This window comes from Chiloscyllium punctatum, chromosome 38 (assembly GCF_047496795.1).
Source record: "Chiloscyllium punctatum isolate Juve2018m chromosome 38, sChiPun1.3, whole genome shotgun sequence".
Classification (NCBI taxonomy): domain Eukaryota; kingdom Metazoa; phylum Chordata; class Chondrichthyes; order Orectolobiformes; family Hemiscylliidae; genus Chiloscyllium; species Chiloscyllium punctatum.
The window spans coordinates 63,027,391-63,052,291 of NC_092776.1; the positions used below are offsets into that span (position 1 = coordinate 63,027,391).

At 41.0% G+C, this 24,901-nt stretch overlaps 1 protein-coding gene across 2 annotated transcripts in view; it reads right to left on the minus strand.

Moving 5' to 3' along the window:
- Positions 1–24,901, minus strand: part of tspan15 (tetraspanin 15) — a 189,393-nt gene that overhangs the window by 82,955 nt on the left and 81,537 nt on the right. The window contains exons 2-4 of one of the 2 annotated variants that reach the window (XM_072558011.1): positions 20,692–20,877; positions 7,214–7,288; positions 2,797–2,892 (exon numbers count right to left, since the gene is read on the minus strand). In XM_072558011.1, coding sequence (XP_072414112.1) covers positions 2,797–2,892; positions 7,214–7,288; positions 20,692–20,877 — 357 coding nt within the window. The remainder of the gene's footprint in view (positions 1–2,796; positions 2,893–7,213; positions 7,289–20,691; positions 20,878–24,901) is intronic. The other variant, XM_072558013.1, reaches the window with a different exon arrangement.

Genomic DNA, 24,901 nt, shown 5'->3' on the forward strand with positions numbered 1-24,901 from the left:
TCCAGCATAACTTCCCCACCTTTAAACCCCCTCTGATCCTCAGTGCTTCCAAGGATTCTGTTGCTCATGTTTGTCCAGCTCAAGTGCATCACCTCACCTCCAGATTGAACTCTATTTGCCATTGATTTGCCCATCTGGCCAGCCTGCCCATATCCTCTTTCAATTTAAGTCTATCCTTCTTACCATATTTACTAATCCTCCTAAATTCAAGCCTAAATCACTTATATAAACCACAAATAGCAAAGCGCTAACTGACCCTGTGGGACTCCTGCATAGATGTGCTGCCAGAGGTGGTATTGGAAGTTAGTACAAGGACAAGATTTAAAACGGCATCTGGATAGGTATATGAATAGAAAGGGTTGAGAGAGAATTGGGTCAAGTGCTGGTAAATGGGACTAGATTTATTTAGGATATCTAGCTGGCATGGATGAGTTGGACTTAAAGGTCTGTTTCCATGCTGTATATCTCTATGATTCTAAGTCCTGAGGGACAGAATGTAGTTGATCAAGATTTGGGTAGCAGCGACATGAACGATCTGCGTATATGTTACAGAGTTATCACTTTCAACGGTCAGTCATTAGAGTGGGTACTTGAGTGGTAAATGTTCTGGGCATGTGACAAATTAAAGGATTGAACAATTATGGGTGACAAACTTTCAGCAAGGCTTTTGACAAGGTCCTACATGGGAATGATAGGAAAGGTAAGAATCAAAGAAATTTGGCAAATTAAATTCACAATTCACACAGACTTCCAGTCAGAAAAACACCCCTCAACCACCATCTTATGCTTCCTGCCACTCAGCAAATTGTGAATTCAATTTGCCAAATTTCCCAGTGAACCCAGCACTGATCCTTGTGGCACACCACTGGAAACAGGCCTCCAGTCTGAAAAGCAACCCTCCACCATCACTCTGTCTTTCATCAAAAAAGATAAGCATTTGAGGTACAAAGTACTGCAATTATTTTAATGAGCTGCTCAGAATCTGAAATTTTGTCATCAATTCCAATTAATCATGTGAAATAAATCTTCACATGACTGTCATATTTAATAAGTACTGCCTTATCATCAGAACCCAATACCTTTTCATGGCCTTGCCATTCATAATGGCTGTCTTTTTACAGTCTACCAAATTTATGACAAAAGACTTTAATGTGAGGATTATTTAAAAACAATTAAAGATTGCCAAAAATTAAATCTAGAAAAATGCATTCTTAAGTTCCCATCCTTAGGTGACCAAAAGAGCATGGAACCAATCACTTTTAGTGATGCTTCATATTGTTCTTGTTCGAGATTGAATGCAGATGATTTCTTAATTTCTCAGAGATAGAAGAGAGAATTGTTTCCTTTTAATTTGGGAGCCAAATTAAAAATGGTTATCAAAAATAATAAAAAGCATTTTTCAAAACTTTGTCTGTCAGTACATTGCTTCTCATAGAGGGATTCTATTTATCATCATGAAAACAGAAGTTTTTTCACCAACAACTTTAGATTAGAAATAGGTGTGGGGCAAGGATAGATCTTGAAGGATATAAGAGCAGGAAGAGCACTGTTGCAAGTGCTTTTCTAGCTAAAATTAAGTAGGAATGAGTGCCATCCCACCCAACGGGATGACAGTGGACAGTTGCTGGAGGAAGATAGTGCTGGAACAATGTCGATTGTTGCAGATAAATTGAGAAAGCTGAGGAAGGATACTGTTGCTTTGTCTTAGTGATAAGAGACATTCTGTGGCATGGAAGGAAATCTCATTGACCATTCAGGAAATATTGGCATGTTCTCGGAAGGCAACATCATTCAAGTATTTGAAGCAGAAAACCAGGGGGAAACAGGTAGCAGCTCACAAGCCCAGAGGGATTGCGGTTGATTTTTTGAAAACTGAGTGACCATGATAGATTTGAAGAAGAAATGGACAGAACCTGAGGGCAGAGAACTGTTCAGAATGTCTGCTACCACAGAATCAGGAAGGGAGTTTAGATGGACTGCATACCGTCGAGATAGCCTGTGGTGGTAAACAAAAACAGATATATAATTCAAGGTTAAAAAGGCATTTAGCAAGCTTGCCTTTATTGCTCAGTCCTTTGAGTATAGGAGTTGGGAGGTCATGTTGAGGTTGTACAGGATTTTGGTGAGGCCTCTTCTGGAATACTGTGTCCAGATCTGGTTGCCCAGTTATAGGAAGATTATTATTAAGCTGGAAAGGGTTCAGAAGAGATTTACCTGGATGTTGCCAGGTGCGGAAGCTTTGAGTTATAAAGAAAGGCTGGATATGCTGGGACGTTTTACTGGAGCATAGAAGGTTGAGAGGCGTCCTTTATGAAGTTTATAAAATAATGAGGGGTATACATAAGGTTAATGGTAGTTGTCTTTTCCCTAGGATGGGGAATTTCAAGACAAGGGGGCACATTTTAAGAGAGAGGAGAAAGATTTAAAACACATGGGGGCAAATATTTTTACATAGAGGGCCATTAGTGTGTGGAATGAACTTGGAAAAGTACATTAAAAGGAAAGGTTTGGAGGGGTGTGGGTCAGGAGATAGCAGCTGGGACTAGTTTAGTGTGGGATTACGTTTGGCATAGACAGATTGGACTGAAGGGTCTGTTTCCATGCTGCAAGATTCTATATATTTACTTTATTCTTCAGATATCTGAACTGGATTATGTAATACCATGCAACCAGCCATATTTGTAGGTTGCCCTGGGCATAAACTCATTAAAATAATACAATAACAGGCAAAAAAACTAATGTTAGGTCAAAACTTCTACATGTTCCATAGAGCCAAAATTTTAAAAACCAACAAACCTCTTCTTGAACAAAATCCATTATGTTCTTGAAATCCAAATCATCATAATAACGTATAATGCCTTTACGGATGTTTTTATTTATAAAGTCTAATGTCTAGAAAATAAATAGCAAAGTTAAACCAATGGTTGACGCCTCAACTAAAGTGGCTACAGCTGATCAGATTAAATATAATGGTGGCTGAAGGTGCAGTTTACCAAGACTGACCCAACAATTACACAATATAAACTGATCACAAGCCATAAAGCTAGAGTCAAATCATGTGTTATAAGCTAAGGAAATGTTACAATCATTCTTATATTTAACACAGCTTGCACAGGCTTTTGCAGAAGAGCAATTTTAGAATTTAGACTGTAACCTAGCATATGAAATGTTTTGAGGATAATGATGTAAATGTAAATGTGCTATGTAAATGTAACATCTTCATTTGTATTTATTATATTACACTCAACTTTGTTACAATCTGTGTTAGGCTGCATTCAAATGTTGGTGAAATTTTCAAATTTATTGAAAAGCAGATTATTCTGATGTATATGTAACATCGACCATGTGATAAATGTACTATACCCCACATGCGTCAGGAATGAAGCCAAGCTCTGCACATATTCTGGGATAATCATAACATTACATAATGATTGGATAAAAACAAGGAAAGAATATGTGTACTTTCCATAAGGAGCGACTAATAATTTCAGTACGAGATATATGGAGGTTGAAAGTAGAAAAATTGAAGGCAGTGCCACAAAATTGTGAATATTTCTGTCTTTTTTCATTCTTCATTCTCCACATCATAGGTTTCACACTTTTTTAAAAAAGTAATCTTTTCACCGTAAATTATTTTGAATTTCCTATCCTTGTCTATTCTCAAAAGAGAATTTTACCTGCATGAACCTCTGAGTATGCCAATTCTTGCATAGTAACTTCCAGCATTATCTGCAGGAATTGGTTTAAAACCTTATTGACTTACTATTTTAAAACACTGGAATTGATCCACAGCATTTCTCCAGCTGTCTAGTGCATTCCAAGATCATATCAAACCTTGTTATAAATTTAAAATATCAAGCAAAGATATGAGCAAATGGACAATGTCTGGTTTACATTAACTGTTTCAGAATGTCAACACAGGTATTTATAATGGGATAAAAAAGAAAGGACATGCAAGCACAATTTTTAAAAACATCATAAATTACCATTGTTTGATTTTTCACTAGTTCGTTATTCATGCAAAAATGAGGCAAATCTATTGCACATCTGAAGTTATATTCTGTCAGTTTTGAGAAACAAGATGTGATCTTGTGGAATCTGAGGGAGTTTGCTGTCTAATATATAGATTTGTTATGAGTTTTATTGTTTTACTAGAGCATATTATTAAAATCTTAGTGAGGTTTCAGAGTAAGGATAGACACTGTCAACAATATAGCAAGTGTAGTTCCCTATGGAGAATGATCTATGACATCAGAACTGAAATAATTTATGGTTGGGACGCTAGAAACAAAAACTGCATAAGATCCACCTGCCGCACTTCATACTTTTAAAAATAACACTCCTAATCTGAAAAATACATTAAAATCTCCATCATCCTGAAAAAATTAAATATATTGAAATGGACCTATTTTAGTCAACCAATTCCTCTAAAAGCAAAAGAGAAAATACTGGAAAATCTCAGCAGGTCTGGCAGCATTTGTAAGGAGAGAAGAGCTGACGTTTCGAGTCTAACTGACCCTTTGTCAAAGCTTTGAGAAAGGGTCAGTTAGACTCAAAACGTCAGCTCTTTTCTCTCCTTACAGATGCTGCCTGACCTGCTGAGATTTTCCAGCATTTTCTCTTTTGGTTTCAGATTCCAGCATCCGCAGTAATTTGCTTTTATCCAATTCCTCTAAAACATTGCCTCAATTCGAACCTTTTTGCTTGGCATATGCTCCATTCAAACAGTCAAGATTTAACTGTTGGTTAGATTTGCCCCAGATCTTTACTTGCTGGAAGATGCAGTAATCATTTCCCTACCTGTGACAATCACTTCGTCGTTATGCTATGATGATAAATTCATCACTATTTCATTTGGAGACCCCAATAATACGTCTGTGGATGACACCAAAATTGGCGGTATTGTGGACAGTGAAGGTTATCTGAGACTACAAAAGAATATTGATCAATTGGACCAATGGGCTGAGGAGTGGCAAATGGAATTTAATTTGGAGGTATTCTATTTTCACAAGATGAACAAGGGCAGGACTAATATAGTTAATGGTAGGGCCCTGGGTAGTGTTGTTGAACAGAGAAACCTAGGAGTCAGTTACATAGTTCTTGAAAAGCTGCATCACAGGTAGATATAGGGTAGTTAAGAAGGCATTTGGAATGCCTTTATTGCTCAGACCACTAAGTATAGGAGTTGGGACATCGTGATGAGTTGGTGAGGCCACTTTTGCAGTACTGTATATAGTTTGGGTTGTACTACGATAGGAGTGATAATATTAAATTGGAGAGGGTTTTAAAAAAATTTACAAGGACGTTCCTGGGACTGGAGAGTTAAGAGTTATGAGGAGAGGTTGGATAGGCTGAGAATTCTTGCACTGGAGCATGGGAGGTTGGGGATGATCTTGAGGTTTATAAAATTATGAGGGGCATAGATAAGGTGAGTAGCAAAATATTTTTTTTCCCTAGCGTGAGTTCAAAAATAGTGGGCATACTTTTGAGAGGAGAAAGATTTAAAATGGACCAGACAGGCAACTTTTTCAGACAGAGGGTAGTTAATATGTGGAATGAATTGCCAGAGGAAGTGTTGATGCAGGGAAAGTTACAACATTTAAAACATGTTTAGACAGGCACACAAATAGGTGTAGAGGGCTATTTAGCCCATCGGGTCTGTCGGATGGTCTTCAAACTGACGAGTCAGGCTTCATAATGGGTACGACTGGTGCTGCCTGATCGGCAAATTGCACTGGGTTAATGATTCCTTCCTGTTACAACTTCCTGATTTCTGCCTCTGCTTTTCCCTGTAAGGTATATGGCACTGGGCAGGCCAAATGCAGGCAAGTGCGACTACTTCAGTTTGGGAAACTTGGTCAGCACGGATGAATTGGACCAAAGGGTCCGTTTCCCTGCTGTATGACTCTATGACTATCAGAAAGCTTTATTTGAATACTTGAGTAACAGCATGCTTTGTAATAAACTAAGAGGAACATAGTACCTGATGCCAATCTTCATTTCTTAATCTGTCACAGTTAAAATATTTATCCTGGTGGCTCAGTGGTTTGCAATGCTGCCTCACAGCACCAGAGACCCGGGTTCAATTCCAGCTTTTGGGGACTGTCTGTGTGGAATTTTCACATTCTCCCTGTCTCTGCATGAGTTTCCTCCAAGTGCTCTGGTACCCTCCGACAATCCAAAGATGTGCAGGTTAGGTGAATTGACCATGCTAAGTTGCCCACGGTGTTCAAGGATGTGTAGATTAAGTGCATTATTCAGGGGTAAATAGAGTAATAGTGTCGGGGAATGAGTCTGTGTGGATTACTCTTCAGAGTGTTGGTGTGGACTTGTTGGGCTGAAGGGCCTGTTTTCACACTGTAGGGATTCTTCTATGATGACTTCAATGACAGGAGGGACGGTAGCTGTTCACGTGCAGAAGATAATGAAATCTTGCATGTGTATAGCACCTTTCATATCATCAGCACATTCCAAAGTACTTCACACCCATTGAATTGATTTTTAACAACATCCATGTTTAAATATTAAACTACGGTAATTGTGTTGAACACAAGAATGTTCCACTAGCAGCAGAGATAAATGGACTAATTAATTGGCTTTATTAATGTTGGCTCAAAGCCAATTTTGGCCAGGTAACAATAAAACTCCCTAGCTCTTCTTTGAGCAGTGCTATGAAATCTTTCACATCTGACAGAGCAGATAGGCCTTTGGTTTAATGCCTCATATTGAAAGATGGCACCTTAGACTGTATAGCAATCTTAGTACTGCACTCAAGAATCAACCTGGAGTAACATTAAATGTTTAGAATTTGGTTTGATCTCTCTGATCTTCTGAGTTGGATGCTAAAGCTGACAAACAAGTTTAAAAGTTGTCATGGAAAATATGAAGTTAAATTCAATGAAGACCCACTATCTAGTTATCTTATGATCTAACAAGTAAAGAAAGTATTCATGACAGCTCCGTTAATAGTACTCTTTGCTGCAGACTACTCCTGAAAATTCAGTTGTTTTGCATTTTGCATGGGGGACAAATTCGAAAGTCCAGAAATTTGACTTAAATGATGCATATATCAAGATTGTAAAAGATGTGGGTGTTGATTCGCTATTCCAGGTGCACATCAATGACGTCAGTGTCACTGACTTCTTGTACCATGTGGTGCCGGAGATCTTCAGTCATGACTTCATAAATGTTTGGTGAAATGTTGGTTTCTTACCTGATGCCGAAAGATCAACGCCACAATTCCACCCAGCAACTCCAGTATCAGTAAAATTGCAAGTGTATAAAGAAACTGTTTAAAAAAAACACAAAACAATGATGATTTTTTTCCCTCTCTTTCTCCCCATCCATCTCATATCAATCAAACACGTACAATGTTTTTAAAGAAAACCTCTTCAGAAGCTCAGTGTATATTTAAAAAATACATTTTCTGATACAAAGACAAAAATAAAAATACTAGAAAAGCTCAGCTCTAGCTGTGGAGAGAAATCACAATTAACGTTTCGGGTTGATTGACCTTTCTGAAGATGCTGCGAGACCCGCCGAGCTTTTCCAACAATTTTTATTTTTGTCTCCAATTTACAGCATCCACAGTTCTTTCAGTACAAAGCTTTGCAAGTTAGGTTTAGCCCATGTTCAATATGGTTTAATTAGTTAAACTGACTTCACAATTGAACCCAGGATCCACAAAGGAGGAAATCATGGTAATATCAAAATATGTTGTCAGTTATAGTCATTTATTCACTGCGAAAGCTAATATGTAGGGCATGGCTTCTTGAACAAAATACAGGAGTGTTGCAGGGACCAGCAGAATGCTCATCTAATACATATCTTTACGTTCAGGAGGAGGAATTGAAATGAAAATATTATCCCCCTTTAGAGCCTAGAAATGACTACTTTAATACATTCATGGGCAATTCCTTTGCAATCTTTTTTCTTGAATAAGTTGGCTATTTTTCCAATATTGGCATTTGTCTCCTTTGTGAAGAACTTCCGTCACCCAGAGAATAATTGCAATTTTATGCTTTTATTAATTCAACTTGCTGCTTTCTCAATCTTAGTATTCTGCCTCTCTCTTAGCTGAGGAAGTCTAGGGTCTGAATCTCTTACAACTCAGTCATTGGTTGTGTACTTGGTTGGCTTGGATTCTGCTACTTCACTAAGACTTCGGGTTCTGACATTGTGCTAGGACTGCAGTTGGTTCTTACATAAGCTCTCCTACCAAGTAGACAATATTTACTTCAGAATAAGCAATGCAAAGTGATCAATGATCTGTAAGTAGCAGAGTTAAAGATGCACAAGGTCAGCATTTGCCCTCTAAATCCCCAAAAAGCTCATGAAACGTAAATGAGGGAGGTGACAAAGGAGAGAAAACTCACCCTTGTGTGGGAGCCACAAGATCTGAGGAGCTGCTCCTCCAATTGCCGATTGTGTCTCTCCCAAGTTTGTGGTTCTTCTTTTTCCAATCATAGCTTCCCTCTCTCCCAAAGTTGCTGCATCTCAAGAGTCAGAATCCATGATCAGAGGAGCATCAAGAGTCAGACTCTGTTTTGGGGGGCATGGGACAGCTGTTCTGGCTGATCCCACTGCTGCCATCATGCAGAGTCTGAGCCTGGATGAAGGAGAACTAGACTCCACAAGCAGCCTCTCTCAAAGTTTAAAAAGTCACAAAAGTTAAAGCTTACATAAAGTTCCCCAATTTACCTCTAAAATTAAACAAAGAGCTGTGGATGCTGGAGATCTGAAACAAAAACAAAGCGAACAAAACCAGAAATTCTGCAGATCTGGCAGCATCTATGGAGAGAGAAACCGAGTTAATGTTTTGTGTCCATTCTGATGAAATGCCAATGGACTCAAAAATGTTAACTGTTTTTCTCTCTACAGGTATTGCCAGACCTGCTGGGTTTCTCCAGCACTTTGTTTTTGTCCCCAGTCTTTTAGTTGGAGGTTGACAAAGCATGGACCAGGTTTCTGTAATTACAAGGTTTACTACTTATTATAATTAAATAGATTCCGGCTCCAGATAAACAATCATGAAGTGTTGGCGTCTAACCCTATTACAGAACTCTCACAACACACGTACGCAGTCATACACGCAAAGTTATGAGTGGAGGAAAAACTGCTACGCTAATACCTCAATTATACCTGCCTTTGCAGGTCTGTCAGGCAATGACATCTCTAGTTTACTGGCCCATGGAATCAACGTGGGTTTTGAAAGTTTCCTTTAGACTGTCAGGGAAAACTGTACCACTTGCACAAATCCTTTGCTGTTTCCAGTGCTAGGTTTAAAACTCTGTACACCCTGTATTTTTCTTCAATTGTGCTGTTTACTAATACCACACACAAATCCTTGCAGTCTCCATTTCAAAATCAAACCTGGATGAGCCCTCAAAGTTTATCAAGTTGCACTGGGCTGGATGTCCAGCCTCAGTCTTCCCAGAATCACCACAAAAGTTAAAAATTTTATTCATTGTACAAGCGTGTCCAATTGATGCGTCTTTTAGATCCAGGTTGACGAATATAGGCATAGAACAAGAGGACACAGTCACAGAACAAAAGGATGGTATGGTGGCTCAGTGGTTAGCACGGCTTCCTCACAGCACTAGGGACACAGCTTCAATCCCTACCCTGGGCAACTGTCTGTGTGGAGTTTGCACATTCTCCCCGTTTCTGTGTGGGTTTCCTCTGGGTGCTCCGGTTTCCTCCCACAATCCAAAGATGCGCAGGGCAGGTGAATTGGCCACGTTAAATTACCCATAATGTTAGGTGCATTAGTCAGGGGTAAATATAGGGTATGGGAATGGGACTGGGTGGATTACTCTTCAAAGGGTCAGTGTGGACTTGTTGGGCTGAAGGTCAGGTGAATAGGCCATGCTAAATTGCCCGTAGTGTTAGGTAAGGGGTAAATGGGTGGGTTGCGCTTCAGCTGGTCGGTGCGGACTTGATGGGCCAAAAGGCCTGTTTCCACACTGTAAGTAATCTAATCTAATCTAATCTAAAGAAAAAAGTCCGAGCTTCTCCAACCTCTCCCTATAACTGACTGTTGAGTCCAGGCAGCATCTTTGTAAATTTCCTTTGCACTCTTTCCAGTTTAATAACATCTTACCTAGGTGACTAAAACTGACACAATACTCCCAAGTGCAGCCTCACCAATGTCCTGTGCACATTCTCCCCGTGTCTGCGTGGGTTTCCTCCGGGTGCTCCGGTTTCCTCCCACAGTCCAAAGATGTGCAGGTCAGGTGAATTGGCCATGCTAAATTGCCCATAGTGTTAGGTAAGGGGTAGATGTAGGGGTATGGGTGGGTTGCGCTTCGGCGGGGCGGTGTGGACTTGTTGGGCCGAAGGGCCTGTTTCCACACTGTAAGTAATCTAATCTAATCTAATCTAAAACTTCCCAACTTCTATACTAAATGCCCTGACTGATGAAGGCCAGTGTTCCAAAACCATTCTTCACTGCCCTGTCTACCTATGACTCCACTTTCAGAGAACATGAACTTCAAGCTCCCTCTGTTGTTCCACTGCACTTCTTAAAGCCCTACCGTTCACCATGAAACTCCTACCTTGATTTGACTTTCCAAAATGCAAGACCTCACACTTAACTATATTAAACTCGATTTGCCATTTCTCAGCCCACTTCCCCAGCTGAACAAGGTCCTGCTGCAATTTCTGTTGACCTTCCTCAGTGTCCATGATACCACATATTTGAGTGTCATCTGGTGAACCTTCTCCAGACTCCTTCAATAGTAAGAAAGTCCTTCCTCTGACTAAAAGAACAAAATTACACACAATAATCAAGGTATGGCCTCACCAAGGTCCTGTATAACTGCAGCAAGACAAACCCATGAAGGCCAGCTTTCCTAACTGCCTGCTGTACCTGCATGCCAACTTTTAGTGATTTCCACTATGACACTCGGGTCCCATTGTACCTCAACCTTTTCTAAACTGCCACCATTCAGACAATAATTCTCCTTCCTGTTCTTGCCACCAAAGTGGATAACCTCACATTAATCCACATTGTATCCACAGTATTTGCCCACTTAGCCAGCCTGTTAGAGTCATCCTCCAGCCTCTTAGCATCCTCCTTCGCAACACACACTGCCACCCAGTTTAGTGCCATCTGCAAATTTGGAGATATTGCATTGAATTCCTTCATCCAAATTGTCAATGTATATTGTGCCAGTTCAGCATAGCCCATCAACTATCTGATATTTTGAAAATTTAGCAATTTCCTGTCCAACGTCAAGTATTCTCTACAGCACTCTGGAATAGAGATTTCTAGATATTCATCGCTGATTGGGAAAATAAATTCCTTTGCATCTCAGTTTTAAATGAGTATCCTCTTATTCTGTGACTGTGTCCTGTTGTTGAGTGTGTCCTGATTAGATTAGATTCCATACCTTGATTATGGTGTGTAGTTTTGGTCTTTTAGTCAGAGGAAGGACTTTCTTACTATTGAAGGAGTACATGCAAACTCCACAGAGTCAGTCGCCTGAGGCAGGAATTGAACCCGGGTCTCTGGCGCTGTGAGGCAGCAGTGCTAACCACTGTGCCACCCATAGTGTGTTGGAGACAGAGGGGGACCTTATAGAGGTGTATAAGGTTATGAGAGGCATGGATAAGGTGAATGCACTCAGTCTTTTTCCTGGGGAAAATGGAAATCAAGGACTAGAGGACATCAGTTAGAGGGGAAAGAATAGTAGGGAAACTGAGGGGCAACTTTTTTTACACAGAGGGTGGTACGCATATGGAATGAGCGGCCAGCGGAGTGGTTGAGGTGGGTACATTAAAAACATTTAAAAGGCACTTGGACAAACACATGGATAGGACAGGATTAGAGGAATATGGACCAAGTGCAGGGAAATAGGATTAGCATGGATGGACATTTTGATTGGCCTGGACCATTTGGGCCAAAGGGCTTGTCTCCTTGCTGTTGGACTCTATGACTCTCTTTGACTCTCTAATTCTCGGGATGACAGGATTAACAGATGAAGAAAGACTGGATTGATTGGGTTTATACTCACTGGAATTTAGAAGAATGAGGGAAGATCTCACTGAAACATATAAAATCCTGGAGGGACTGGGCAGACAAGATGCGAGAAGAATGTTCCCAATGTTGGGGAAGTTCAGAACTAGGGTCACAGTTTAAGAGTAAGAGGTAAATCATTCAGGACTGAGATGAGGAATAATTTCTTAATTCAGAGAGTTGAGAACCTGTGGAATTCTCTACTACGGAAAGCTGTTGGCACCAGTTGGATACATTCTTGGATACATTCAAGAGGAAGTTGGACATGGCACCCTCGGTTTAAGGCATTAACAGGGATGGTCATATTTAATAGTGGTCCTTGAAGGACTGAATGGCCTACTCCTGATCTATCTTCTATGTTTCCAAAAGAGGAGTTGAGGCCTGAGGCAGATCAGCCATGATCTTATTGAAAAACAGGGCAAGCTTCAGAACGCAAACGGCCTACTCCTATGCCCATTTCTTTTGAAAGCCCAGACTATATTTCTGTACTTAACCACAATTACTATCTATTAGATTCCAGCTACAGGTGAACCATCAATATACAAACACAGAATCATGTGGTACAGAAGTGGTCCTTTGACCCATTCAGTCTGCCCTGACAAAAGACATCTTCACTAATCCCACTTTCCAGCACTTGACCCATAACCTTGAATGCTAGAGAGTGGAACGCAATAAACACGTATTTAGAGTTCATTCAAGTACTTTTTTAAAGGTTTAGTCTACCTACCCCAACTTCTGTCCCAGGCATTCTAGAGTTCCATCACCCTCTGGGTGAAAAGGCTTTTCCTCAAATCCCCTCAAACTCAGAAACCCCACACTGCGGAAAAAGGCCATTTGGCAGATTGAATCTGCAAAGTCAATCCCACCCAGACCCAGCCATCCGCCCTAGCCCCATAACCCCACATTTACCAGAGCTAACTTGCTTAACCTGCACATTCCTGGACAGTATGGGGCAATTCAGCATGGCCAATCTATCCAACCTGCACATATTTGGACTGTGGGAGGAAACCACAACACCCGGCAGAAAGGCACACAGGAGAATGTGCAAACTCCACACAAACAGTCACCCAAGGCTGGAACTGGATCTGGGTCAATAGTTCAGTGAGGCAGCTGCACTAACCACTGAGCCATTATGCCACCCTATTGTATACTTAAAATTATGCCCCCTCGTTATTGACTCTTTAACTAAAGGGAACAGCCACTTCCTATACACCCTTTCCATGCCCCTCATAATTATATTCATATCAATAAGGTCCCCTCTCAGTCTTCTCTGCTCTAAAGAAAACAACCAAAGCTTATTGAGCCTCTCAAAGACTAAACTACTCGACCTGGCAATATGTCTATGTTCCTTTGACATTCTGGTGAATCTCCTGTGCACCTCCTCTCTACAGCGTGGTAACTAGAATTGCACACAATACTCCAGCTATGGCCTAAACAAAGTTCTGTACAATTCTAACATTACTCAATGCTCTTATAATCTATGCCATGACTGATGTGTCTCTCCTTAACCATTGTCTTAACCTGCTGCCTTCAGGGAACTGTGGACAAGAACAGAGCTACATCTACGACATCCAATATACAAGTTAAATAAACACTGCTAGACAAACAAACATTGGTGCTATGGATTGAAGGAAAAACTGGAAAAGCTCTTGCCCAGAGAATTCACTGACGAGTGAGGTGATGCTTTTGACTTGTTAGAAATGGCTGTTTGTGAATCTCGTCCCCTTCACATTAGATGCTTTTTACTTCCAGAAGACAAAATAAAAACTACAGATGCTGGAATCCAAAATAGACAGGCAGGAGGCTGGAAAAACAGAGCAAGCCAGCCAGCATCAGGTGGTGAAGACGACGACATTTCCGGTGTAACCCTTCTTCAGGATTAGGGGTGGGCGTGGGAGCTGCAGATAAAGGGGGTGGTGGAAGCAAGGTGGGGAAGTGGGGATAGGTGAAGACAGGTAGAGGGTATGACATGGCTCATCAACGGGTGGAATGAATCTGATTGGTGCCAGTAGAAGGGATGGGGAAGGGAGTCAGGGGATAGGGAGCAAGGTTATTTGAAATTTGAGAACTCAATGTTGAGTCCACCGGGCTGTAGGCTGCCTACATGGAAGAGGTGGTGTTGTTCCTCCAATTTGAGCTGTGGTTCGTTTTGGCAATGGAGGAGGCCAATGATGGCCATGTTGGAAAGGGAGTGGGAAGGGAATTGAAATGGGCGGTGACTGGCGGGTCCAGTCTGCCCCTGCAGACCCGGCTGCGACGCTCAAATGAACTGTTCCCCAAGTTTACAGTCAGTCTCCCTGATGTAGAGAAAACCACATCAGGAGCACCTGATGCAGTAAACTAGGTTGGAAGAGAGGCAGGTGAACCTCTGTCTCACCTGGAATGACTGTTTGGGTTCTGGATGGTGATGAGCGGGGTTCCAGCAGGTTTTGGATATTTTCCAGTTGCAAGGGAAGGTACCTGGAAGTTGCCGGGGAGGGGGGGGACGGGGGAGGTTTGGTGGGGAGAGTGGACTGTCGAAGGGAAAGGTCCTTGCAGAAGGCAAAGGGGAGTGTGGAAGGGAGGATGTTCTTGGTGGTGGGGTCACGATGGAGGTGGAAGTGTTTAAGGATGATGTATTGGATGCGAAGATTGGTGGAGTGGTAGGTGAGAACGAGGGGGAACTCTCTCTTTATTGCATTACAATCCCTTCCTGACAAGGCCATCCTTGGCCTTCTCCACTGCCAAAATGAATCACAGCCCAAATTGGAGGAATAACATCTCATATTCTGCCTGGGCAGCCTACAGCCCGGAGGACTCATAATTGAGTTCTCCAATTTCAAATAAGCTCACTCCCCATTCCCCAACTCCCTTCCCAGCCCTTCCCCATCCCTTCCACTGCTCCCTGAAACCAACCAGATTCATTCCTTCCATTGATCTACCAGGTTGTGTGCTCTACCTGTCTTCACCTATCCCCACTTCACCACCTGGCACCCACTACCTTCTTTATCTGCAGCTCCAACCCACACCCACCCCCAGTCCTGAAGGAGGGTTACACCCGAAACATCGACTTCTCCACCTCCTGATGCTGCCTGACTTGCTATGTTCTTCTAGCCTCCTGCCTGTCTATAGTATTTGCAAGAGGCACAGAACACTGGTTCATAGGGTCATAGAGACGTACAGCACGGAAAGAGACCCTTTGGTCCAAGCTATCCATGCCGACCAAATATCGCACTCCAATCTAGTCCCACCAGCCAGCACCCTCCAAATCTTTCCTATTCATATACCCATCCAAATGCCTCTTAAATGTTGCAATTGTACTACCCGCCACCACTTCCTCGAGCAGTTCATTCCATACACGTACTGCCCTCTGAGTGTAAATGTTGCCCCTTAGGTCTCTTTTATATCTTTCCCCTCTCACCCTAAACCTATGCCCTCTAGTTCTGGACTCCCCACTCCAGGGAAAAGACTTTGTGTATTTATCCTATCCATGCCCCTCATGATTTTATAAACCTTTTTATAAAAGGTCACCCCTCAGCCTCCAACGCTCCAGGGAAAACAACCCTAGCCTATTCAACATCTCCCTACAGCTCAAATCCTCCAACCCTGGCAACATCCTCGTAAATCTTCTCTCAACTCTTTCAAGTTTCACAACATCTTTCCAATAGGAAGGAGACCAGAATTGCATGCAATATTCCAACAGTGGTCTAACCAATGTCCTGCACAGCTGCAACATGACCTCCCAACTCCTGTACTCAATACTCTGACCAATAAAGGAAAGCATACCAAACGCCTTCTTCACTATGCTATCTACCGGTGACTCCACTTTCAAGGAGCTATGAACCCTGCACTCCAAGGTCTCTTTGTTCAGCAACACTCCCTAGGATCTTACCATTAAGTGTATAAGTCCTGCTAAGATTTGCTTTCCTAAAGTGCAGCACCTCACATTTATCCAAATTAAACTTCGTCTGCCACTTCCCAGCCCATTGGCCCAGCTAATCAATCCACTACATCTCCAATTTTGGTGTCATCAGCAAACTTACTAACTGTACCTCCTGTGCTCACATCCAAATCATTTGTATAAATGATGAAAAGTAGTGGACCCAGCACCGATCCTTGTGGCACTCCACTGGTCACAGGCTTCCAGTCTGAAAAACAACCCTCTACTTCCACCCTCTGTCTTCTACCTTTGAGCCAGTTCTGTGTCCAAATGGCTAGTTCTCCCTGTATTCCATGAGATCTAACCTTGGTCACTGGTGTCCCACGAGGAACCTTGTCGAACACCTTACTGAAGTCCATATAGATCACATCTACCACTCTGGCCTCTTTGTTACTTCTTCAAAAAACTCAATCAAGTTTGTGAGACATGATTTCCCACACATACAGCCATGTTGACTATCCCTATTCAGTCCTTGCCTTTCCAAATACATGTACATACTGTTCCTCAGGATTCCCTCCAACATCTTGCCCACCACCGACGTCAGGCTCACTGGTCTATAGTTCCCTGACTTGTCCTTACCACCTTTCTTAAACAATGTTCTTGCCTGATACTGTCAAAATCGCCTTCCTCCAATTTAGAACTTCAACTTTTAGATCTGGTCTATCTTTTTCCATCACTATTTTAAAACTAATAGAATTATGGTTGCTGGGCCCCCAAAGTGATTCCCCCAATGACACCTCAGTCATCTGCCCTGCCTTATTTCCCAAGAGTAGGTCAAGTTTTGCACCTTCTCCAGTAGGTACATCCACGTACTGAATCAGAAAATGTTCTTGTACACACTTAAATTCCTCTCCATCTTAACACTATGGCAGTCCCAGTCTATATTTGGCAAGTTGAAATCCCCTACCATAACTACCCTATTATTCTTACAGACAACTGAAATTACCTTACAAATTTGTTCCTCAATTTCCCACTGACTATTATGGGTTCTGTAATACAACCCCAATAAGGTGATCATTCCTTTCTTATTTCAGTTCCACCCAAATAACTTTCCTGAATGTATTTCCAGGAATACCGTCCTTCAGTGCAGCTGCAATGCTATCCCTTTTCAAAATCGCCAATTCCCCTCCTCTCTTGCCTCCCTTTTTGTAGCACGTGTATCCTGAAACATTAAGCTGCCAGTCCATTAAGCTGTCCATCCCTGAGGCAAGTTTCAGTAATTGCTATGATATCCCAGTCCCATTTTCCTAACCATGCCCTGAGCTTTCCCTGTTAGGCCACTTGCATTGAAATAAATGCAGTTTAATTTATCAGTCCTACCTTAGAACATAGAACATAGAACATAGAACAATACAGCACAGAACAGGCCCTTCGGCCCACGATGTTGTGCCGAACTTCTATCCTAGATTAAGCACCCATCCATGTACCTATCCAAATGCCGCTTAAAGGTCGCCAATGAATCTGACTCTACCACTCCCTCGGGCAGCGCATTCCATGCCCCCACCACTCTCTGGGTAAAGAACCCACCCCTGACATCTCCCCTATACCTTCCACCCTTCACCTTAAATTTATGTCCCCTTGTAACACTCTGTTGTACCCGGGGAAAAAGTTTCTGACTGTCTACTCTATCTATTCCGCTGATCATCTTATAAACCTCTATCAAGTCACCCCTCATCCTTCGCCGTTCCAACGAGAAAAGGCCGAGAACTCTCAACCTATCCTCGTACGACCTACTCTCCATTCCAGGCAACATCCTGGTAAATCTTCTCTGCACCCTCTCCAAAGCTTCCACATCTTTCCTAAAGTGAGGCGACCAGAACTGCACACAGTACTCCAAATGTGGCCTAACCAAAGTCCTGTACAGCTGCAACATCACCTCACGACTCTTGAATTCAATCCCTCTGCCTTGTTCTCTGCTTTGTCCCTGCCTGCCCTGACTGTTTGACTTGCTTCTTTTCTCAACTGTATCAGTCTCGGTTTGTTTTTTTTAAACCATCTGTGCTCCCCACCTATGTTGATTTCCTTGTTTTGTGCATTTTAATGTTTTGTTCCATTTTGAAGCTGTTTATTTGCAGGATCTTTTCAATACCTTTGAATGTACTGTAAGAGTTTTTCTTCGTATTTTTATCAGACATACTTTGCTACCAGTATAAAAAATTCAGTGCATTGGGTATTTTATTTTACCATCTTTGGGTCTGTCTATATCTCTATCAGAATCTTTTACACATCCTTTCCTTTTGCAGAACCTTATTTTGCATTATAAGCTGCTTTCAAAACAGCTGATAATATGATGTCAGAGTTAAATTGAATTTTATGAAGCCCTGATTAGACCACACTTGGAATATTGTGTTCAGTTCTCTCGCATCATTATAGAAAAGATATGGAAGCTTTAGACAGGTGCTGAGGAGATTTAGGGGCGGTACGGTGGCTCAGTGGTTAGCACTGCTGCCTCACAGCACCAGGATTTCAGGTTCGATTCCAGCCTCAGGCGACTGTCTGTGTGGAGTTTGCACATTCTCCCCAGGTCTGCGTGGGTTTCCTCCCACAGTTCAAAGATGTGCAGATCAGGTGACTGGCCATTCTAAATTGCCCATAATGTTAGGTGCATTAGTCAGAGGGAAATGGGTCGGGGTGGGTTACTCTTCAGAGGGTTAGTGTGGACTTGCTGGGCTGAAGGGCCTGTTTCCACACTGTAGGGAATCTAATCAGATTGATCTCTTGGTTAATAAATGATAATGCTTCCAACTTATTGTTGAAACCAAAAACCAACGGGTGAGGGAAAATAAGTTGGTTTTCTTCAGGCTTGAGGTATCTTCTGTTGCAGAGACAAAAACAGAATCTTCCTTTCTAGAAGTTCAAAGGCTTCTGCAGAACTAGTTCACATTCACAAGCTGTTCAGCTATCTGGGAGCTAATCACATCATTGCTGGCCGAATCGTTCTTCATACACTCCCCAATGGTACCAGCTTGTCTGTAGTAAATATTCCCCAGTGGGTGACCAAAAGTGTTCAAGCAGAACTTAGAATAAGTGGCTTGCTTTTAAAAAATGCAGCAGTCCCTTCCACAATCATTCTTTTTTCCTAAAGCAGTTCTTTTCTCATTTTAGTCCACAATCAAGAATACAACAAAGGGGGAACCAAGATGGAGGCAATCTGAATGGTCTACTTTGCTGGGCTCTGCATCACAGCACAAGCAAAGTAATCCTTTAATCCACCCCACTCAAGCCCTTTCTTTAAAATTCAATGTTGGAATAGTCATAGAATCTTTAGTAACCGCATTTTTGTCGACTGGAAATAACAAAGCACGGAAAAGGATTGACTAAGTCCAAGCACGTGGGGTACCTGCCTGAGGCATCGCATTCACCCGTCCGCCTTCGATGCTCTAGGGAAAACAGCCCCAGCATATTCAGCCTCTCCATATAGCTCAAATCCTCCAACCCTGGCAACATCTTTGTAAATCTTTTCTGAACCCTCCTATCCTATCTACCTGCGACTTCATTTCAAGAAGCTATGAACCGGCACTCTCAGATCTCTTTATTCAGCCACACTCCCCAAGACCTCACCATTAAGTGTCTAAGCCCTGCTCTGATATGCTTTTCCAAAATGCAGCACCTCGCATTTTAGGACCAACATGAGGAGAAATGTCTCCACCAAGGAAGTTGGGAGCCTGTGGAATTCTTTGCTACAGAAAGCACTTGAGGCCAAAACATTCAGTGTTTTCAAGATGGAGTTAGATATAGTTCTGAGGGTAAAGGGATCAAAAATATGCGAAGGAAGAAGGAACAGGGTACTGATTAGGATGATCAGCCATGACCATACGGAATGGCAGAGCAGGCTTGAGAGACTGAATAGCCTATTCCTGCTATTTGCCCATGTTTCTATGCTTCTTCTTATCATGAATTAAGAGTGTTACTAATCCACAGAAAAATATCCTAGATCTAAGGAATTCTTGAATCAAAATCAAAGGCATTACTTGTTCTAAGTCAGATTTCTCTTTCTTATCCTAGAAAGTACTTCAATAAATTCAAATTGATTACCATTAGTTAAGAAACTAAACTGACAAAATCTAACTTTTCACTATGTTATCAATAGCAAGGGCTAATTGACTTGCCTTGTACTAATAATTATTTAACATTAAACCTTGAAACATCCTGGTTAATGTTTTGGTAAAATATAAGAGATAAACATGCTACCTGTTTACTTGGTAATGTAATAATTTCCAGGTGACTGTGATTCATTAGGTGTTATATTCCAGGATTTCTTTCTTGTATTTCACTAGTGCTTTTACAAAATGATTTCCATCTAAACCTTCTTTCACAAACTAACCAAATAAATCTTTCTTTATATGACATAGCCAACAAAATTATACCAGTGCCAGGAAGAATATTTGGACTTTGAACACGGTGATTACTAGCTTTTAGGGTGCAGCATGAGTTTACAGACAAAACAATAACGTATGAGTATAAACAGCAACACTTTCCACTTTATATCAATGTCATTCATAAAACGCAGTTTGCACTTAAATGATGTGTTTGAGAAAATATTGAATCAACTCTTCGGAGGGTTGGTGTGGACTGGTTGGGCCTAAGGGCCTGTTTCCACACTCTAAGGAATCTAATCTAACGAGGTAGGAAAATACATTCAAATTGTTTACACTGAGCTCCTTTCACCTTGAGAACATATTTTAAAAGAATGAATGCCAAGTTAGGAAGTGAAAAGCCAATTAAATTGTAGTACTAGCAAAACATGTCTTACCACTTTTAGAAGGCACAAGTTGTCCCGCAAAGATGCTAAAACACCAATAAAAGACACCACAAACATCAGAATGCCCAGCAAAATCAGGATGACAGCTGGAGCTAAAAAGGCACCTTGCAGCGTCTTGTATTTCTGTCTTTCAACTTCTGCGTATATGCCAATACAGAGGATGAAAGTTCCAATCAACTGTAAAATTTGAAACAAAGTCTTAGCATTTTAAAGTTACACAGTGCAAAAACAAATCTTAGTGTTAATTTCTGCAATTCCTATAAAGAGCAGTCCCATTCAGAGGTTTATTACCTCCCTTATACTCTTGGACAATCTTTAAGCAAATTTTCCTTGCACCCCAAAGTGTTTACATTTCTTTCTAAAGACTTCCACAACAACACTGTAATGTGCAAATATTTACATGATTTCTGTATGCAATCCTTATGATTTGAAGCCTGCACCTTCATTCTGTTCCTTAGTAGTACAGCCAACCTATTCCAAAGTCATCTTTGGACTTGAAATGGTAACTGTTTCTCTTTCTATGGGTAATGTCAGAATATTTGCTTTTATTTCAGCTTTCCAGCATCCACAGTATTTTATTTCCTTTGACCCTAGAAAATTAACCCTTCTGTCATTCAACCTCTTCTCTGTCTTTAATCCTATCACAGACCTCCCCTTGTCCCACTTACCTCTTAGGCAAACCTTTTCACATTTCTAATATTCCCCCTCAGCTCTGATGCAAAGAAAAAACCTGAATCGGTAACTCAATTTCTCTCTCAACAGATATTGCCTGAACTGCTGAGTACATCAGCATTTTCTGCTTTTACTTCAAATTTTCAGTATGCACAATATTCCACTTCATAATCCACTTACAACTATTTACCTTTATTTTCAACTTAGAAATGCATGCTTACACAATTTAAATCTATTAAAATCAGATGAATGGACAGGAGAAAGAAGAGTCAAAGTAGTAGGTTTGGAGATAATTTTTTAAAGGAGAAAAGGCAGACTTATGGATGAATGAGCCGCAGAAGTTACAAATAGTGGTGGGGTAAAGGGAACCAGTGCAGACTCCAGAATCAGAAAAATACTTGGTGCAGTTTCAGGGTTTGTAGAAATTAAAGAGAAATGGACAGGGATATCACAACAAAATTTGACACAAAAGACAGGAATATTAAAATTTGGGGTGTTCAGGAATTAAGGAATCAACAAGGTGGTGGGTGAGCAGATCTTTCTGCATGTGAGGATGTGGATATCAGAGCCTGGCTGAATTTATGCAGAATCGAAGTTGGGAGCCAGCCAGGAAACCTTAGGAATAGTTGACTCAGTACAAAATTAAATGGCAATTGGGCTGAGGTAGTTGATGGAAGGGGGAAATGTTAGAGAAATGCAAGTGCAAAATCTTTATGATTAAGAGTATATTGTGTCAGAAACTTTGCTTAAAATAACAAAGCATGTACTTAATTATCAAATGCTATAGTTTCCTCAGCTAAATTCACAAAGTCTTTGTTTTTTGTTTTTTGAATGTATCAGTTTCTTTGGATGAAATGGCCAAATTTTTAAAAATTTATTCATGGAATGTGACTGTTGCTGGCTAGGTCAGCATTTATCGACCTTACCTAATTGATCAGAGGACATTGCTGTGGATCTGGAGTCACATATAGGGCAAGATGAGGCAAGGACAGCAATTTCCTTCCCTAAAGTACATTAGTAATTTAGGTGGGTTTTTCCAACAATGGTTTCATGGTCATCATTAGACTCTTACTTCCAGTCTTTTTTTTGATGCAATCAAATTCCATCATCTGCCTTGGCAGGATTCGAACCTGAGTCCCCCATGTCTTTGGATTAAGAGTCTAGTGATAATATCATCACCCTCTCCTATTCTCTTATCATTTTTGAATATACAAGCACATCTATCTACTAAATAAAGACGGACCAAATCCAGAACAATAGACCTGCCATGGCACTGTTAGCTACATATCGATGTGTCTAGGTATTCGTCATGAGACTGAGAAAGTCAGTGAATCTCAAATTATTCAACAACATAAAAGTCTATTGTTTCAATGTGATACAGTTAAACAATTTTTGCTTGAGATTTTCTCAAGTTAATATATCAAGGCCTTCTTTACCCTGCATTGATGGAAAACTTAGACAACCATAATTAATCACAAGAAAAAAAGATACTTGAAAATCTCAGGTCAGGCAGTATCTATGGAACGTTTCAAGTTGATAACCTTTCAGGAGGTGGTGTGTGATCAGGTGGAGGTCTTCATGGTGACCTCAGCCAGTGTGGGAATTGAACTTGTGCTGTTGGCCTCACTCTGTATAGCAAACTAACTCTCCAGCTAACTAAGCAATCCAGCATATAACTAACTATCCAATACATAGCACCATGTTAATATCCTGATACGAGCCAGGATGTGACAAAAAGATGACATGGAATATATTTGGAATTTTACAGAAAAGAAACAGGTCATTTCTCCCAATAAGTCCAAATCAAAAGGCCATGTCTTTCCAACCTTCCTCCATCACATTTTATTAACGTATCTATTCCCCCTCAATTGATATTTACTTTGACCACTCCAACATGCTACTGAACTCCACACATTCACCACTAAGGTTCTTTGAATTATCTGCTGGATTCCTTAGCCATTATCATATGCATGCTTAAAAAGTATTGGATGCTGCAAGTGCACATTAGGAAACCAAGCACAAGATAAGCCCTTGTACATATTTAGATGCGCTGGATGTGTAGGTTTGCTCGCTGAGCTGGAAGGTTTGAAACTGAACCTTCAAACTCAGCAAGCAAACCTACATCCAGAACCTCAACCTGAGTGACAAATCTTCTCAAAACTCGCTAATACTTAAATGTGGGGCATGTTAATCTCTGTACCCAAAGCCTCAGCATGCAAGCTATCATGCACCTTGCTGGGATTGGCAGAACATAAAGTCATCTCCATGAACTTATAAATGACATTGTGCAGTATTACCATAGCTGAACGGTTTCCTTCTGCACCACAGCAATTCTGAGATTTTGTAACAATGCCATAACAAGTTTCTCTGTTTGTCAGTTCCATTATCTAATTAAAGTAAGCAATCTTACCTCTACGAATGTAGTAGAGAAACACAAAAATATACTGAGAGCTTGTATACTAGGTACAGGACTTTTATTACCAGTGTTCCAATGCAAACAGCAAGTCAGAGGTGGTTATTTGTCACAACAGTAACAATACATTATTTGTAACAAAGCATTGTATTACCAAGGTTATAACAACTATGTATGTAAACTTCAAGTTTTGTTACACAGATTTGTTCAATGGTTTTCATAGTCATTGCATCCTACAGCACAGAAGCAGGCCCTTTGGTCCAAAATGCCAATCACAGTGGCAAACTAAACAAAGTCCCACCTGCCTGCTCCTGGTCTTTATCCCTCCAAACCTTTCCTTTTCATGTACTTATCCAAATGTTTAAGCATTGTAATTATATCCATATCCATCACTTTCTCTGGCAGCTCATTCCACCATAAACGCACCTCACTCTGCGTGGAAAAAGTTGCCCCTTAGGTTCCTTTTAAATCTTCCCCTTTCACCTTAAACCTATGTGCTCTCAGTTTAGACACCCCCACTCTAGGAAAAAGACCTTGGCTATTTACACTATCTATGCCTCTCATGATTTTATAAACCTCAAAGGTCACCCTCCAGCCTCCAATGTTCCAGGAAAACAGCCTCAGCCTATTTAGCCTTTCCCTATAGCTCAAACCCTCCAAACCTGGCAACATCCTTGCACATTTTTTCTGAATCCTTTCAAGTTTCACAACATCCTTCCTATAGAAGGATGACCAGAATTGAACGCAGTATTCCCAAAAGTGGCCTAACCAATATCCTGCACAGCTGTCCTGGTTTGCCTTACCAAAATGCATCATTTCCCATTTATCTATATTATACTCCATCTGCCACATCTTTGACCCATTGGTCCATCTGATCAAAGTGTCATTGCACTTGGAGATAATCTTCTTTACTTTCCACTGCACCACCTATATGGTGTAATCTGTTAATTTACTAACCTTACTTCATATCGAAGCTGTGGAGGTGCTGGTGTTGGACTGGGGTGGACAAAGTTAAAAATTACACAACACCAGGTTATTAGAAAGTACAAGCTTTCAGAAAGCTGTTCCTTCATCAGATAGCTAGTGGGGCAGGATCACAGAACACAGAATATATAG